The following is a 14,067-nucleotide window of genomic DNA, read 5'->3' on the forward strand; positions in this document are numbered from 1 at the left end:
CGCGCGGGCCTTGCCAGCCTCATTTGCCCTCAGCCTGAGTCTAGCAGTGACATATCTGTCTGACCCAACAGCGCATCACATCCAGATTCATCGTCGCTGGAAGACCTGGTCAGGGCCACAGGTGGCCTCTGCGGAGGTGGAGTGGCCCGCCGTACGCACGGCCGCGAGCAGCGGCGCGAGACTCCCGCGCCCGCACGCGCATGCGAAGCCAACGACGTTCCTGGGCATGGCGTCTCATTCTCGCAACCATCACCAGCTAGCAAGTCTACATGATGCCCTCCCACTGCCCGGTCTGCCGGTCCGCAGCCTTAGTGTGGCTGTCCGCCTGGCGTCCGCGCGACTCCGAGTCCTGCTCGTCGTCCGAATTCTCGCTCTCCTCGGCGCGCCGCTGCTCCTCCTCTGCCGAGGGCGGCGGGATTTCCAGCTCGGGCACGAGTGACGGCGGCGTGTCCTCCGACGGGCTGATCGAGAGGAACACCTGGCAGAGCACGAAGCGCGAGAAGCTCTCGCTCGTCCAGTAGCTGCGGGCAGGGCAGTCTGCGTCAGCGGCAGCCGCGATAGCAACAGGCAGTCCGGGCCGGGCACGCACCTGATGTGTGCCGAGAGCATGTCTGCACGGCAGCGTGTTAGTGTGGCACATGAGATATGGGCGATGCGACGCACCGATGTACTCGTTCAGGCCGTTAGACTCAAAGTAGAAGTCGACGGCGCCATGGGGGTTCAGCGCCCGGAACCTGCAAGAGCAGACGTCAATCCGCTGCTCGCCCTCCGCGTTGGGTTGGCGACGCACCTTCGCTCCGCCCGCTCTAGCTTCTGCACATCAACTGGGTACTCAGGAGCGGCACGCAGCTTGCCGTGCAGCTGTGCACGCTTGACGGAGCTGCCTCGCTCGGCGAGGAGCCGCTTTCCCTTTCCCTTGGGCTTGGGCTTGCGCTTGGGCTCTTTCTCGCCTGACTCCGTCGAGCTCTCCTTCGTCTTGTCCGACTGCGGCTTGGTGTCCGCACGAGCTTCCGTGGGGGACGGCAGCTCGGCTGCGGACGTGGAGGCCTGCTGCCTCGAGGCAAAGGGATGCTCGGCATCGAAGAGCTTCGAGACGCTCAGACGTGGCAGGGCAAGCGCGTGTAGCAGCGTCTCGGTGGCTTCGGGGATTGAGACCGGACGCATGAGGGTTGCATACTCGCGGTCGACCTGCGAGAGGGAGATCTGATGAGGAAAAAGCGGCCACCAGTCGTGCCTGGGGACTCACGGCTGCGTTGAGCTGGTAGGCGACTGGATCGGTGGTGTTGTAGCAGTTGTAGACGTTCCTCGCCGCGAGACAGCCGTAGCGTCCGGCCTGCGCAGCACACGCGGGGTCAGCAGACGCATGCAAAGAGGCGAGCACCACACACCTGCGCATCACTGGCATCGTCGTCCTTTGCATCGCCGGCGTTGCGCCGCGCAATCAGTTGTGCACCACGCAGGTGGAAGAATAGACCGTTCGGAGAGCCGATGAAGAACACGCTCTACATGGCATGGCGGTCAGACCCTTCGCCCGCCGAGAGAGTCGAGGCCCGGTCTCACCTCAACGTTGAAGACAAGGTGTTCATTCGAGGCGCGCTCTTTGGCGCTCATCTCATTCAGATCTGATACCTGAGTAGGCTGCATGGAGAGGCTGACCGCAACTCTGTCAGCACTGGTTGGGCTGGTACAGGCTCCGCAGCTGGTACAGGCTCCGCAGCTCACATGTCTGCAGCCAGCGCCGAGCCGAGCGAATGGCAGATCAGCGACACGCGCCCTCCGCGACTGACGAAGTCTGGGTTGCGCTGGCACCAGAGGCGGTATGTCCGGTTCAGCTCGGCCTTGACGGCGTCGATCATCGTGTCACGGTGCCGCGAGAGGTAGTAGGGCACGTCCAGGATGACCTGTCGAGAGTGAGGCGCCGCATCAGCGCCTGGGCAGGCTGGCTCGCGCTCAGACGCACCTTGCTGATGACGTTGCGCACCATCGGAATGGCCCCGCTGTTGCTCACGTCCTCGAGGCTGAGGGAACCGTTAGCGACGTTCAATGCGGTGCCACACTGGACTCACCTGTACAGATTGTCGCTCTCAGGCGCTGAGTATGTGAAGTCGAGCCCTTGACGCCAGCTGATAGGCAGGAACTGCGCACGTCGGCCGCGCGAGATCTTGCGCACCCCAGAGTCGCCCGCAGTCTTCTTCGACTGCTTGCGCAGACGCTCTGCACAAAACAGCCAGTCAGCTTCGTCCTCTACCATCATGCGAGACGAGCGCACCGATGTCATAAACGAAGTCAAGGGCGTCGAAGTCCTCTGCAGCATGCGCGATGTCAGCTCTGCGGCGCAGGTGCAACACTCGTCGACTCACCCACGAGGCCTTGCCCGATACTAGGGCCGGTGCGAGAAGCTCAGCCAAAGCAAGAAGCGGCCAGTCCCGCCTTCACTCACCCGTGCACGCAGAGGACGAGGGCAGGCGGCTCGTCCTTGAGATCGTCCGGCACATGCTGGCCTGCTTCGTCAGTGTCCTCTCCATCCGAGTCTGTGTCCTTGCGACCCGTCTCGGCTGCCTGCTCAGTGTTGCGCTGACGCTGGCCCCGCTTTGCCTCTTTCTCAGCGCCGTCCTTGCCCCAGCCGAGAGCGCGAAGCACAGCCACGTCCGGACGCGGCCAGCCGCTGCGCGGCCACATGCGCCCGATGATTCCGGGATCCTCGTCCTCCTCCTTTGTGGCCGTGCCTTCGCCGCCTGCAGCGGCGGGGCGCTTGGGTCGCTTGGCGGCGCCCTGCTTGCGGCCAGCTCGTCGAGCACCCCGACGCTTGTTCGGATCGTCAGAGTCCGAGTCGGACGCCGACGAGTCGTCCTGCGTCTCCTCCTCGTCCGCCGACGCCGAGCTCTGGGCTTCTTCATCCGGATCGGTGCCAGAGGCAAAGGGAAGCGAGAAGTCGGGCATGCGGAAGCTGCCACCGGCCTTCGCCAGGCGCTGAGCCTCTTCGTACCCGCGCACGACCTTCGAGCCGCCGAGAATCGCAAGAAAGCGACCCGAGAGATCCTTGCTGTGTGATCGTCAGAAGCGGCTCGACGCACGTGAGCTGGCATGCACTCACGTCAGGATGCGTCCGGAGCAGGGACTATCAAAGTGAACGCTGCCGCCAGCATCCATGGACGGCAGCTCGCAGAGCTTATCTGCGAGCTCCTCCTCGCTCTTCTCTCCTTCGAGTATCTCTTTACTGTCCTCCTCGGCCGCGGCTTTGCGCAGCCAAGGACGCGCGGCAGCATACGCAGCATCGAGGTCGCGCGCAAGCGGCTCATCCCACGCAATCGGCGCATAGCCACCGTCACGCGAGCTTGAGTAGAACCTGGGAGAGCGGGCCGAAGCCGTCAGAGCAGATTTTGCGACATTCGCACGGGGCACCCACCACGTCGCGCGGACCACGCGCAGCTTCACACCCTTCCAGAAGACCGGATAGAGCTGAGGAGAGAGCTGTCAGTGGCGCAGGCTCCGTGCGCAGCGCGTGCGTGGACGAACCTCCATCGTCTCGAGGTCGACATCGAAGAGACGGTCCTCGAGCACGGGCACCTTGGCGCGGCGCTGCTCGGCGGGCTCGTCGGGATCCAAGACGGTGCGCACAACCTCGCTCTTGCTAGGCCCGGCCTGGCTCGGCGTTGCACTGCCGCTTTGCTTTCCTCCAGAAGGGGTGCACGCGCCGCTGCCCGCCTTGGCGACGTCGGCCAGTGCCCCGCGGACTGCGTCCACGCCGGACGGCGGCCCGCTCTGCTCCGCCGCGTTGGTATCTGCGCTGCCCTCATCTCGCTGTGTTGCTGCTTCCGTCTTGGGGCCCTGCGCCTTGCGCTCGCGGCGCTTCTGCTCGGCGGCCTCGCGCTCGAGCCGAGCACGCACATCCTCCGCCCACTGCTCGCCGCCAAGTCGCCGCCAGCATGCCTCCAGCTGCTCTTGATCGACCTCGTCAAAGTCGGCCCAGGTCTTCTTGGAGCTGTACAGCCAGCGCGCGACGCATGACGGCGGCGAGTCGTCCGTCTCCTCTGCTGTGCTGTCTGCGTCGTCTCGTGGAGGATCGGCAGTCATGGCAGAGCGCCCAGTGACCGTAGCCGTTCGCACCTCCCTTGCTTCGAGGCCTCACTGCAGCCAGCCTGGCCAGGTTGTCGGCTCTGCTCGCGCTGCACAGACGAGTACAGAGGCAACAGCGCTACCGGGATTGTGGGCGGATCCCTTGAGCGATTTGTGTTTCCTTGATGGAAGATGTGGACGAGAGGCAGCCCGGATGCTGGAAGCGCGCAGCACCTCTGCTGCTGCGCTGCGCCTCCACCGCCGCGCCGCGCGCGTCTTCGCCTCGGCGACTTTTCCTTCCCATCCACGGCCCGGCACGGGCTGCAGGGCCCGAGCCCGCCTGGCGTAGCTTTTCACACGCTGCCGTCATGCGCCAGGAAGAGGTGCCGAGAACACGGACCCGTCCTCACGCCGCAGGCCCTGGCCACAGCAGCATGTCGCCTACAACTTCACACGATGCACGACCTTGGTCTGTGCGTGCTCCGGCGCGTCGTGCGAGGCCACGCCGCGCGGCGCCCCTCCTCGAGTCCAGGGGCCCTAGGGGCCGTCGGTCGGTGACGCATCACAGTTCATCAGAGCAGTAACAGACAAGATCGATCGTCAAAAGTGTCAGACGGGGGTCATGGCTAGCCGTGAACATCATTCCAGGAGCCCGTCACAGAGAGCAGCCGGCCGTGGCAGTCGAGTCGTGCTGCCCAGCGATAGGAGCGGCGCCTAGTCCACGAGCTGAGAGCCGGCGGCGCGCTCGATCTCCTTCAGCAGCGCCTTCTCTCTTGCTGCGGAGCCTTGCGTGGCGGGTGCCGCACCGGCTCCGCTGGCTCGCGGCCCGCGTGCACCAGCGCCGGCGCCCGATGCCCGTGCTCGGCGCTCTCTGCCGTCGGCGTTGCGAGCACCGCCGTCGCCCGGCGGGGCGCCGAGGCGGACTTCGCCGACAAAGTGTGCGACGTTGCGCTCGCCGATCTCGATCTCGGAGCGCGCGCCCCAGCGCCACTCAAATGCCTCGGCCTCGTCGCCGTCCTTGCGGCGGCGTGCCATGGCACGCTTGCCTGACGCGGCGCCCTCGGCGGCACGGCCGCCGCCGCCTCCTGCTGCGCTCGCAGACCGGACGCGCTCGAGGTAGCCCTGCTTGACCAGGGTACCGAGGAAGGCGTCCACCGTCGGACGGCCGTCGCCGGCGCCGGCGGCACCTCCGGAGGGCAAGTCGTTGCACAGCGCGCGAGGTAGCGGTTCGGTAGGGTCGAGAGCCAGGCGGCGCAGACTGGCACGCATCTGCTCTGCTCGCACAAGAGAGTGAGCTGAGTTCAGAGGAGGACGGACACGCATTTCTCACCGTCGGGCAGCACGCGCTGATTGAGCAGAATGAGGCTCAGCAAGATCATGAGCAGACCCATCGCGGCTTGCTGTCCATCTGCGCGCCGCCAGTCGATCATGACGCCCTCGCCGTCACGCGCATCAGCAGCACGACCCTGAGACGGTCCAGCTGCCGGGGCTTGCAGGGCAGCATCGGGCGTGCCCATGCCAGCAATCAGCCGCTGAGGAATCAACGAGCGCAGGACGTAGCTGTGTGAGAGCACGCCTGATGCGGAGCGCTCGCTGTCAGCTGGCGGAATCCAGGCGGCCCCGGCGCTCGCACTCACCCTTCTCGGACGGCTCCGCATCGGCACTCTCCTCCCGGGCGCGCTTCTTGCGCGCACCGCTGCCCGCCGCTTCCTTCTCGAGCGCTTGTGTGGCCTGGTTCAGATGCGCCTGCGACTCGGTGCCACGTGCGCGAAGCTCCACGAGCTCCATGCCGAACGTGGCGCGCAGGATCTTGGCTGCCTTGTTGAAGATGACGGGAAAGGCGCGCGTCGACGCCTTGCCGATGACTGGCACAGGAAAGCTCAGCGAGGCAAGAGACCCAGGCCGGGACCCGGCGCACCTTTCTCCGTAATCTCGTCGCGGCGCAGCGCTCCCCGCCGATGCTCGCTGAAAAGCGCCAGGCGCACAAGGTCCTGCGCCTTGCGGTTGAGCTCCTGGCGGCCGAGCTTCTCGCCCGCAGTCTGCGCAGCCTTGCCGACGGGCAGCTTCTTGCGCCGCGCCATGCGGAAGTGCTCTTCCTGTCCTGCGTCGCTCTCATCGTCGTTGCCGTCGGCGCTGCCGCCGCGCTCCCCTCCGCTGTCGTCGTCCAGCTCGATGACGCCAGCATCGCCATCATCGCCCTCCTCCTCCTCTTCCTCTTCCTCCTCGGAGTGCTGCCGCGCACGGCGGCCGTTGCTGCGCGATGCGCCGCGCGAGCTCTCGCCGGCGCCATCGCGCGCGGCGCGGCGCCGCGCTCCGTCGCGCGCGTACGTATTGGCCGGCATGCCGAAGGACGGATGCGAGCGCCGAGGGCAGAGCAGCGCTGAGGCGGCGATGAACGCCTGGCCGGCAGCGAGAGGAGAAGACGAGCGGGCACGCAGGCGTGGCGGCGCGGAGGATGCAGGTGGAGCTGAACAGAGGCGCGTGCGGCGCGTGCAGCGCGTAGAGAGGCGCGTGGCGCACGCAGGCGTCTGTGCATGTTGGGCGTGCACCGCCGCAGCGCTGTCCCTCGACACCTGCCACCACCACAGGCTCGCGCCTCGACTGCACCCTCGCGTCGCCCAGCCAGCGTGCGCGCCGCTGCTCCCTCTACTCTCAGCCAGCCGCGGCCATGTCCATGCAGCCGCCGCCCACGCCGAGCGGCAGCACGCCGCGCACGTCGATGCGGCCCCGCCGTCCGCCGGCGGGCGCCGGCCCCTCGTCCTCGGCCGCAGCGTCGCGCCTCGCACGCGGCGGCACGTATGCTCGCACCACGGCGCCGCGCCTGCGTCTCAACCTCAACGCCGGCCCCGCTGCCGGCTCGCTGGGCGGCGAGGGCACGGGCCCCAAGACGGCCGCCTACATGCAGGGCTACGACCGCGAGCTCGACTCGAGCGACGACGAGACGGGCGAGGGCCTGGCGTTCGAGGAGCAGCTCGTGCTGCGCATGCCGCCCGGCGCCGACTGCGAGCGCCTGCGCGACTGGGTGCGCCGCCGCGAGATCGGCAAGGAGGGAGCGCAGGTGGAGCTCAAGTTCAAGGGTGAGTCGGGCCGTCGCCGCTGCGACTGCGCCAGAGGGCGGGGCTGCGGCGGGACACATCTGCTGCGGCTGTCTAGCATATGCGTCGTGGCTGCGGCGGGACTCATGTGCTGCGGCTGGCCAGCGCTGGAGCTGACTGGCCATGCTCCAGACTCACGCCGCGCCGTCTTCCGCCTGGGCGACTCGCTCTTCGCCGCAAAGCTCGTCGATCTGCCCACCATCCTCGAGACGCACAAGACGCTCGACAACCGGCAGATGTTCAAGATTGCAGACATCTCGCAGATGCTCGTCGTCTCTCATCGCGTTGGCAGCGAGGCTGAAGCCACGCGGGCCGCACCTGGCGCCCAGACGAGCGCGGCGGGCGGTGGAGAGCGAAGCGAAGCCGGCGCGGGCGAGTACGTCTGGGACAGCGGCCTCACTCCGCCGATGCATCTGGCGCGGAAGCGGCGCTTTCGCAAGCGCGCAAACAAGAGGGTATGTGTGCTCCCGTCCATCAGCAGACGGGCGCCACTTACACCGCGTGTGTGCCGGCCAGATCATCGAGACTGTCGAGAAAGAGGTCGAACGTCTTCTAAAGGATGATCAGCGCGCGGAGCGTGTCGAGTACGGTGCGTCTTGCCCTGCGGCGTCGCCCCTCCTGCAGGGCTAATTTGTCTGGCCCACAGAGATGATGGACGCCGCCATGGCCGACCTGTCAGAGGACGAGGGAGACGGCGAGGGCGGCCAAGCATCAGCCGCGGACGGAGCAGCAGGCGGCGACGATGACGCCTCAGCGATGGGCGACGGGGCGTCCATGTTCGGCGACCAAGAAGACCGCGACGACATGGAGGATGACCGCATGGATGAGGAGAGCGGTTGGGAGGACGACGGCGCCGTCGGCGAGGTGGACCATGCTCTGGCCGCCGAGCTCGAGGCCGCCATGGCAGCCGACGTCAGCGACAGCGAAAGCGACTCTAGCAGCCGCACGCAGAGCCGACGCGCCACGAGCGAAGACGTCGACGGCGACCTGTGGGGCGAGGACGAGGGCGATGACTCGGGCGGCGACGACGACGACGGCGCCGAAGACGAGGATCTCGACGAGGAGGAGATCGAGCGGCGGGTGCGCGAGAGCCAGCTCGAGGGACAGTGCCGAGACATGGATGCGCACGTGAAGCGCAAGCAGGCGGAGGCCAACGCCACTCCCAATGCACTCATCCGGGTAAGCGCAGCTGGCCGCTCTCGGCAGCGCAGAGCAGAGCTGATGCCGTCTCCGCTCACAGAAACGTCAGCTCGAGGCGCTCAAGCGTCTGATGACCGAGCGCGACCTCAAAGCAGCTCAGCTCGAGGAGGTCCGGGCCGAGCGGCGCGAGCGTGCCGCCGAGTCCGCCGCTGCTGCCACCGCCGCTGCTGCTGCCGGTGCGGCCTCTGCCGCCTCCGAGGCAGAGCAGGGCGCGGAGCAAGCGGGTGACGCCAGCTCGGCTTCGGCAGCCACGATTGATGGCGCCGGCAAAGGCAAGGAGCACAGCGAAGGACCGCCCAGCCACGATGCCAGTCACGTTCCGCTACAGGACAGCACGGCGTCACGCTCCGCAGAGCCAAGTTCAGGCGCTGTTGCCGGGCCTGCTGCGGGCAGCGCGGCCGAGCAATGACACGCGTCAGACAGCGAGCTGACAGCTTTGGCTTGCGCGGGCACAACGTCCCTGATCCGTGTGCACTTTGCATTCTCCTGGGTGACAAGGCTTCCTCCCTCACGCTCCCTCGGCTGCAGGCTCCGTCCCGGTCTGCGATGCGTCGCTTCGCGCGCGCTTGTGCTCGCGCAGCGTCTCGTCCGTTGCGCCGTCACGCTGTGGTGCGCCGTTGCCGCTGTCTGCCTGCGGAGTGTCGCGCTCCAGTGCATGCGACATCGCAGCTGCTGGCCGGCCATCGTCGACTTCGTCGATGATGCCGCGCGGCACCCCGAGCGGCACGGTCGGCACGCCGGGCGCCGTGGCGCGGCCAGACGACGGGCCGACGTTTTGCGCAGCGTCCGGAGGCGCAGATGCCACGGCCTCGGCGCTGGGGGCAGCCGGCACGGGCACGCTGGGCGTCTCTCCCTGGCTCGCGACGTCCGAATGTGGTGCTCCGCTGCCGTCAGCTGAGGGATCGGCGAGTGCTCCAGCAGTGCCTGGCGCGCCGCCGCCTGCGCCCGCCGCTCTGGCGGCTTGCAGCGCTTCCGCCGTCGTGCGGTCGGCGCCGCCGAGCTCCATGCCGGGCACGTCCATGTTCGCATCAGGAGCGCCCTCGGCGCTGGGACGCACGAGGAAGCCGATGGGACTGAACAGGGGCGCAGTCGATGGTGCCGTATTGTCGGCCGAGATGTGCGGCGCCGCGTTCGACAGGCCCTCTGTGAGGGCCGGGTCGAAGAAGGAGGCGTGCGAGGCCGTGACGGCTAGGCAGCGCCGCATCGCCGACAGGTACTTCTCGCGCGACGATGCGTGCTCGCTCGGCGAGAGCAGCAGCTCAGCTATCCGCTGGATCGTGAATGGCGGCTCACTGCCGGCCGGAGCGCTGGTCAGCGCTTCGCCCCGACTTCTTGCAGCAATCCGGGATGGGCGGCCGCACGTATGTGCTCCTCAGGCCCGGTGTCGATGCCAAAACAGCACTCACTCGAAGCTCTCAAACGCGCGAGCAATGTCGGCGCTCTCCCGCGCAACTTCCTCCTCCCCCAGTCGCCGCCCCCAGCTGCCGCCCTCGGGCGCGCGCGTCTTGGCCGCGTAGAAGTTTGCCTCGTCGCCCGGCACAATATGCACGCCCTTCTCGGCGGCCTGCGAGAGCGCCGCCGCGCGCTGCGAGGCGACGTGCGCCGGCAGCGCGTCTGTGGCGAGCAGCGAGGCATCGGTGGCCGTCTCTGCGGTACCGTCTGGCGCCGCATGCGCGGCGGAGACAAAGCGGCTGGACAGCGACGGCGGAGAGGCGGGTGCGGGCGCAGGTGCAGACGAGGGTGGCGGGATCAGATGCGCTGCGGGATGCAGCCGTGGTGACTGCTGCGGCCAGGACTCGAGCAGCTGGCACGAGCGGCGAGCAGAGTGGGTGGTGAGCACGGCAGGGCGGCGCCGAGCGAGGGGGCGCACTCACCGCCGCGACGTGTGCCGCACAGGCACGGCGCATGGCCGCCCAGTCCAGGCCCTCCGGCAGCTCGTCCGCCTGTGCGATGTGCAGGAGGAGACTGCGCTGCTCTGCGAGCGGCGCCAGGCCGAGGTCAGCTGGCGCTGCACGCCAAGGTGGGCGCCGGGCACGACGCACCGTCGGACAGGGCGCCGCTGCGAGCGGCAGCATGCCCGTTGGACGCCATGCTGCGTGTGGCACGGGATGGAGCAGGGCGTGGCGGCGACGGCACGGGCGTCGCGCGTGTGATGGGCGGCCTGATGCTCGGAGATGGAGGAGATGGAGGAAGGTGGAGCAGCTGCGCCGCGCGCCGCGGCGCGCGGCGAGCGGAGGCGGCACGGCCGCGTGCCGTGCGCTTCGAGCTTCCTTCGTCCTTCGCGACCCTGTCCATCCTCCACTCCCGCCCTCACACCTGCCGCCCAGCGCCGCACCGCACGCAGCACGCAGCCTGCCGCACGCAGCACGCGGCACGCAGCAAACGGCACGCCTCTGCTGCCGGCCATGTCCGCGCCCGGCGTGGCTCTGCCCGCCGCGCCCGCGCCGCCGCACGCCGTCTCGTCTGCGCCGCTGCTGGCCTCGGGCGCCGTGGGCGACGCCGTCTCGCGGCCCGACTTTCTCGCGCTGGTGCTCGACCTCAACCTGCTTGCCTGGGCCGGCGCCGGCGACGAGGCGCGCAATGGTGGCGAGCCGGCAGACGCCGCCGAGGGCGTCGGGCGCCGCTCGCAGCAGGGCCTCGCGCTGCTCAAGGACGCCATCGACGCCGTGCAGGTCTTCGTCAATGCACACGGCGCAATGCAGCACGGCAATGGGCTGGCCGTGTGGGCCGCCGGCCTCGGAGACTGGTCAGTGCGCTGCTCTCTGCAGACCTTCGTGGCGGCCGTAGCACGCATGCGGCTCGGCTCATCGTTGCAGCCCACAGCTCGCTGCTCTTCTCGTCTCTGACCGCAAGCGCGAGTGCCAGCCTCACTGGAGGTGCGAGTGCAGCCCGGCCGGCGGCGCGTGGTGACTCGAGCACGTACGCGCACTTTCTGGAGCAGGATGAGGCCATCGTCAAGGGGGTGCAGGAGAGCATCGCGCGCTTCACCAGCGAGTTCCAGAAGGCCGGAGGCGTCACGACGGGTGAGCCGCGTCGCGCCTCGTCCAGGCGCTGCGCAATGCTGAACCGTGCCCTGGCAGCTCCCACAGGCGTCGTCTCCGCCGTCGCGCAGGCCCTTTGCCGTGAGCATGCTGGCTGCTTATCAGAAGACGGCGCTGACTTGCGTTCGCAGACACCAATCGCCTGGCACCCGTCCACGATCCCGTCGCGGTCGATGTGAACCGCTCGGCCACCGCGCCATCGATCGCCGTGCCCAAGCCGGGCGCTGGCGGCGCCACTGATCCGCGGGTGCGCATCCTCGTGCTCAGCGTCAGCAGCGACGCGAGCGCGCAGTACGTGCCCATGATGAACAGCATCTTCGCTGCGCAGAAGAAGGTGCGTGCACGCTCGGGTCCCCTGGGCTACGCCCTGGCCGAGCGCTGACATGCTTTGACACACAGGGCGTGACGATCGACGTGCTCAAGATCTTGGGCGCGGACTCGGTTTTTCTGCAGCAGGCCAGCCACCTGACGTCCGGCACCTACTTCCGCCTCCGCGATCCGCGCGGTCTGCTGCAGACCCTGCTGGTGAGTTCAGTGCACAGGCATTTCTGCGCTGCCGGCGCTCACAGCGCGCAGACCATGTACCTGCCGTCGCCGTCGACGCGCCCGTTTATGAACCTGCCGAACCAAGACGAGGTGGACTTCCGCGCGGCGTGCTTCTGTCACCGGCGCATCGTCGACGTCGGATATGTCTGCTCGGTGTGCCTGAGTAGTGCGTGCTACAGGCGCGGACAGCCATGCGCAAGGCTGATGCGTCTGCCCAGTCTTCTGCTCGCCGAGGCCTTCGTGCTTCACGTGCGAGACCAGCTTTCCCGCCGACACTCTTGCGCGCTTCCGCAAGCAGCGCGCCGCGATGGGCGCTGCAGAGCAGGAGGCAGATGACAACGCGGTGTCTCCTCAAGCAGGCAATGGCGAGACGTAGCTTCGCTTCGTTGAAGCACATCAGGACGGCACAAGCACAACAGCACTAACCCTGTCGCCGGGCCCCACCTCGACGACGACTCCCGGAAAGCCGATCAGCCGGCTGCGGACGTCCAGGCGCAGACGCTGCAGCTCGGGGTCGGCGCCGCGGTCCAGCTCCATGATGTCTGGGCAGCGCTGCGCCTCCGCCTCCGGGCCGCCGTCGACCGTGCCTCCGTGCTCCCACTTGCCAGCGCCTTGCGGGCGCAGCCGCTTGTGAAGCTGCACAAGCTGGAGCTCGTGCTGATCAGTGCGAGCGTCTCAGGCGCACCAAGCACGTCTGGCTTACCGAATCTGCATAGGTCACCTCTGACTGATCGGATGAAGCGGCGATGCGCCATGGCACACGCTCGTAGCGTCCGAACAAAGCGGTCCCTGGGCTGTTCGAGTGAAGCACGACCTTGGAGACGACAGAAGAGTCCTGATCCTGCGAGCGCTCGAGGAGCACATCAAGGCCGAGCGACGGGTAGTTATGGAATATGCCTGCCGCTGCGACGATCCGGGCGTGAGCCGCGGCGCAAGGCTCACCCGCACGCAGTGCTCACCGTCTGTGTCATGAGACGGCTCGTCCGCTTCATGCGGCCCAAAGTGGATTCCGAGGCGCTGATCGTCGCGGTGCCATCGCGACTCGGGCGCCCCAAGGTCGGCGAGCACGTCCTGGGCGGTGCTGTGTCCCAGCACGAGCTCGACCTCGTCGCCCGAGCTGAACGTGAGCTGGACGGACGAGCCTGGCTTCACCCGCGCCGAAGTGATCGCAGGTGGCTGCGACTCGGACGGATGCAGGGGCGGCGCAGGCTCGGGCGCGTGTGGATCCAAGCCGCGGAAGAGGTACACGGTGCGGGCAACTTGCGTCGGATCTGCCGACTGAGGCTCAGCGCGATTGACCACTGCGGAGCCGCACGATTGCGCCGCACGCACCTTCAAAGCCAAACGCTACGCCCGGGTAGCAAAGCAGATGCTCCACGGCCGAACCCTCCTTCGAGCCCGAGGGCTCATCTGCCAGCAACGCATGCGTGCGCACGTGCTGGCGCATGGGGTACGTCGGCCCCCAGATGCGCTGGATGGCTGCTCGCGTGAGCGGCGGCAGCGGCGCACCCCGGTAACGGGCCAGAGGCGCGGAGGGCGCCGAGCCGCTGGCCGACGGCAGGTGCAGCGCTGCAGTCTGCAAGCGCTGCGACGTCGTCTCGAATGCGAGATGCAGCGTGGCGCCGTCGGGCAGGGACAGCGCGACCATGACCGGCGCGGGCGGCGCATCGGTCGGGCCGGCCGTCACTTCGACGCGGGGCCAGCGGCGCGCCTCGCGACGCAGGTAGCTGAGCAGAGCGTGGAGCGTGAGGCCGAGGCGGAACGGGCCCAGCGCCACGCCGGGCTGCAGCTCCAACTGGCTGCTGTCGTCTGCGGCGCGCGGCAGCGAGGGCGGCACCGGCAGCGGGGACGAGCCGCGCGTCATCGTGTGCGGGAGGCGCGTGAGCTCGAGGCCGAGGCGGCTAGATGGGCCGGCCTCTGAGGGCGCGGGTGCAGCCGTGCAGGCGGCAGGCGTGAGGGCGAGATGCGTCGATAGATGGAGCCTGACAGGCGGTGACGGAGCGGAGGATGGCTGCGGCGCACCTATCACGTTGCGTGGGGCTCGGCGCCCGAGAGCAGGTGCGGGGGCGCGCCGGGCGCGCGCGTGGCCCGTGCATCGATCGCCGCTGCCTTTGCCTTGCCTCGTGCAC

The 14,067-nt window shown here is 68.3% G+C and overlaps 6 protein-coding genes across 6 annotated transcripts; 2 read left to right on the forward strand and 4 right to left on the reverse strand.

Moving 5' to 3' along the window:
- Positions 1-217: 217 nt before the first annotated feature.
- On the reverse strand, positions 218-4,262 carry FA09DRAFT_330187 (hypothetical protein). Its single transcript, XM_025742502.1, has 16 exons — positions 3,517-4,262; positions 3,407-3,459; positions 3,095-3,346; positions 2,441-3,043; positions 2,361-2,380; positions 2,270-2,305; positions 2,067-2,214; positions 1,961-2,018; positions 1,723-1,901; positions 1,561-1,651; positions 1,389-1,502; positions 1,247-1,333; positions 791-1,188; positions 664-734; positions 590-611; positions 218-521 (listed from the first exon to the last, which is right to left on the reverse strand). Exons 1-16 carry the CDS (start codon positions 4,072-4,074, stop codon positions 266-268), a joined length of 2,946 nt encoding a protein of 981 aa, XP_025598306.1. The 5' UTR covers positions 4,075-4,262; the 3' UTR covers positions 218-265.
- Positions 4,263-4,606: 344 nt separating this feature from the next.
- FA09DRAFT_360823 (MAGE-domain-containing protein) lies at positions 4,607-6,510 on the reverse strand. Its single transcript, XM_025745275.1, has 4 exons — positions 5,975-6,510; positions 5,694-5,921; positions 5,387-5,632; positions 4,607-5,330 (listed from the first exon to the last, which is right to left on the reverse strand). The coding sequence occupies exons 1-4, from the start codon at positions 6,396-6,398 to the stop codon at positions 4,771-4,773; spliced, it is 1,458 nt and encodes a 485-aa protein (XP_025598307.1). The 5' UTR covers positions 6,399-6,510; the 3' UTR covers positions 4,607-4,770.
- Positions 6,511-6,635: 125 nt separating this feature from the next.
- On the forward strand, positions 6,636-9,078 carry FA09DRAFT_360824 (hypothetical protein). The gene is made up of 5 exons (XM_025745276.1): positions 6,636-7,133; positions 7,284-7,606; positions 7,668-7,740; positions 7,798-8,330; positions 8,392-9,078. Exons 1-5 carry the CDS (start codon positions 6,725-6,727, stop codon positions 8,758-8,760), a joined length of 1,707 nt encoding a protein of 568 aa, XP_025598308.1. The 5' UTR covers positions 6,636-6,724; the 3' UTR covers positions 8,761-9,078.
- FA09DRAFT_330188 (hypothetical protein) lies at positions 8,489-10,519 on the reverse strand. The gene is made up of 4 exons (XM_025742503.1): positions 10,394-10,519; positions 10,226-10,326; positions 9,758-10,155; positions 8,489-9,643 (listed from the first exon to the last, which is right to left on the reverse strand). The coding sequence occupies exons 1-4, from the start codon at positions 10,440-10,442 to the stop codon at positions 8,860-8,862; spliced, it is 1,332 nt and encodes a 443-aa protein (XP_025598309.1). The 5' UTR covers positions 10,443-10,519; the 3' UTR covers positions 8,489-8,859.
- Positions 10,520-10,756: 237 nt separating this feature from the next.
- On the forward strand, positions 10,757-12,314 carry FA09DRAFT_338996 (transcription factor Tfb4; the record flags this gene model as incomplete). The annotated part of the gene is made up of 7 exons (XM_025744164.1): positions 10,757-11,097; positions 11,175-11,374; positions 11,432-11,473; positions 11,524-11,726; positions 11,792-11,917; positions 11,969-12,104; positions 12,157-12,314. 7 exons carry the CDS (start codon positions 10,757-10,759, stop codon positions 12,312-12,314), a joined length of 1,206 nt encoding a protein of 401 aa, XP_025598310.1.
- FA09DRAFT_330189 (hypothetical protein) lies at positions 12,175-13,929 on the reverse strand. The gene is made up of 4 exons (XM_025742504.1): positions 13,271-13,929; positions 12,898-13,209; positions 12,642-12,841; positions 12,175-12,583 (listed from the first exon to the last, which is right to left on the reverse strand). The coding sequence occupies exons 1-4, from the start codon at positions 13,800-13,802 to the stop codon at positions 12,335-12,337; spliced, it is 1,293 nt and encodes a 430-aa protein (XP_025598311.1). The 5' UTR covers positions 13,803-13,929; the 3' UTR covers positions 12,175-12,334.
- Between the last annotated feature and the right edge of the window lie 138 nt (positions 13,930-14,067).

This window comes from Tilletiopsis washingtonensis (genome assembly GCF_003144115.1).
Source record: "Tilletiopsis washingtonensis strain MCA 4186 unplaced genomic scaffold FA09scaffold_11, whole genome shotgun sequence".
In the NCBI taxonomy this organism is placed as follows: Eukaryota; Fungi; Basidiomycota; class Exobasidiomycetes; order Entylomatales; genus Tilletiopsis; species Tilletiopsis washingtonensis.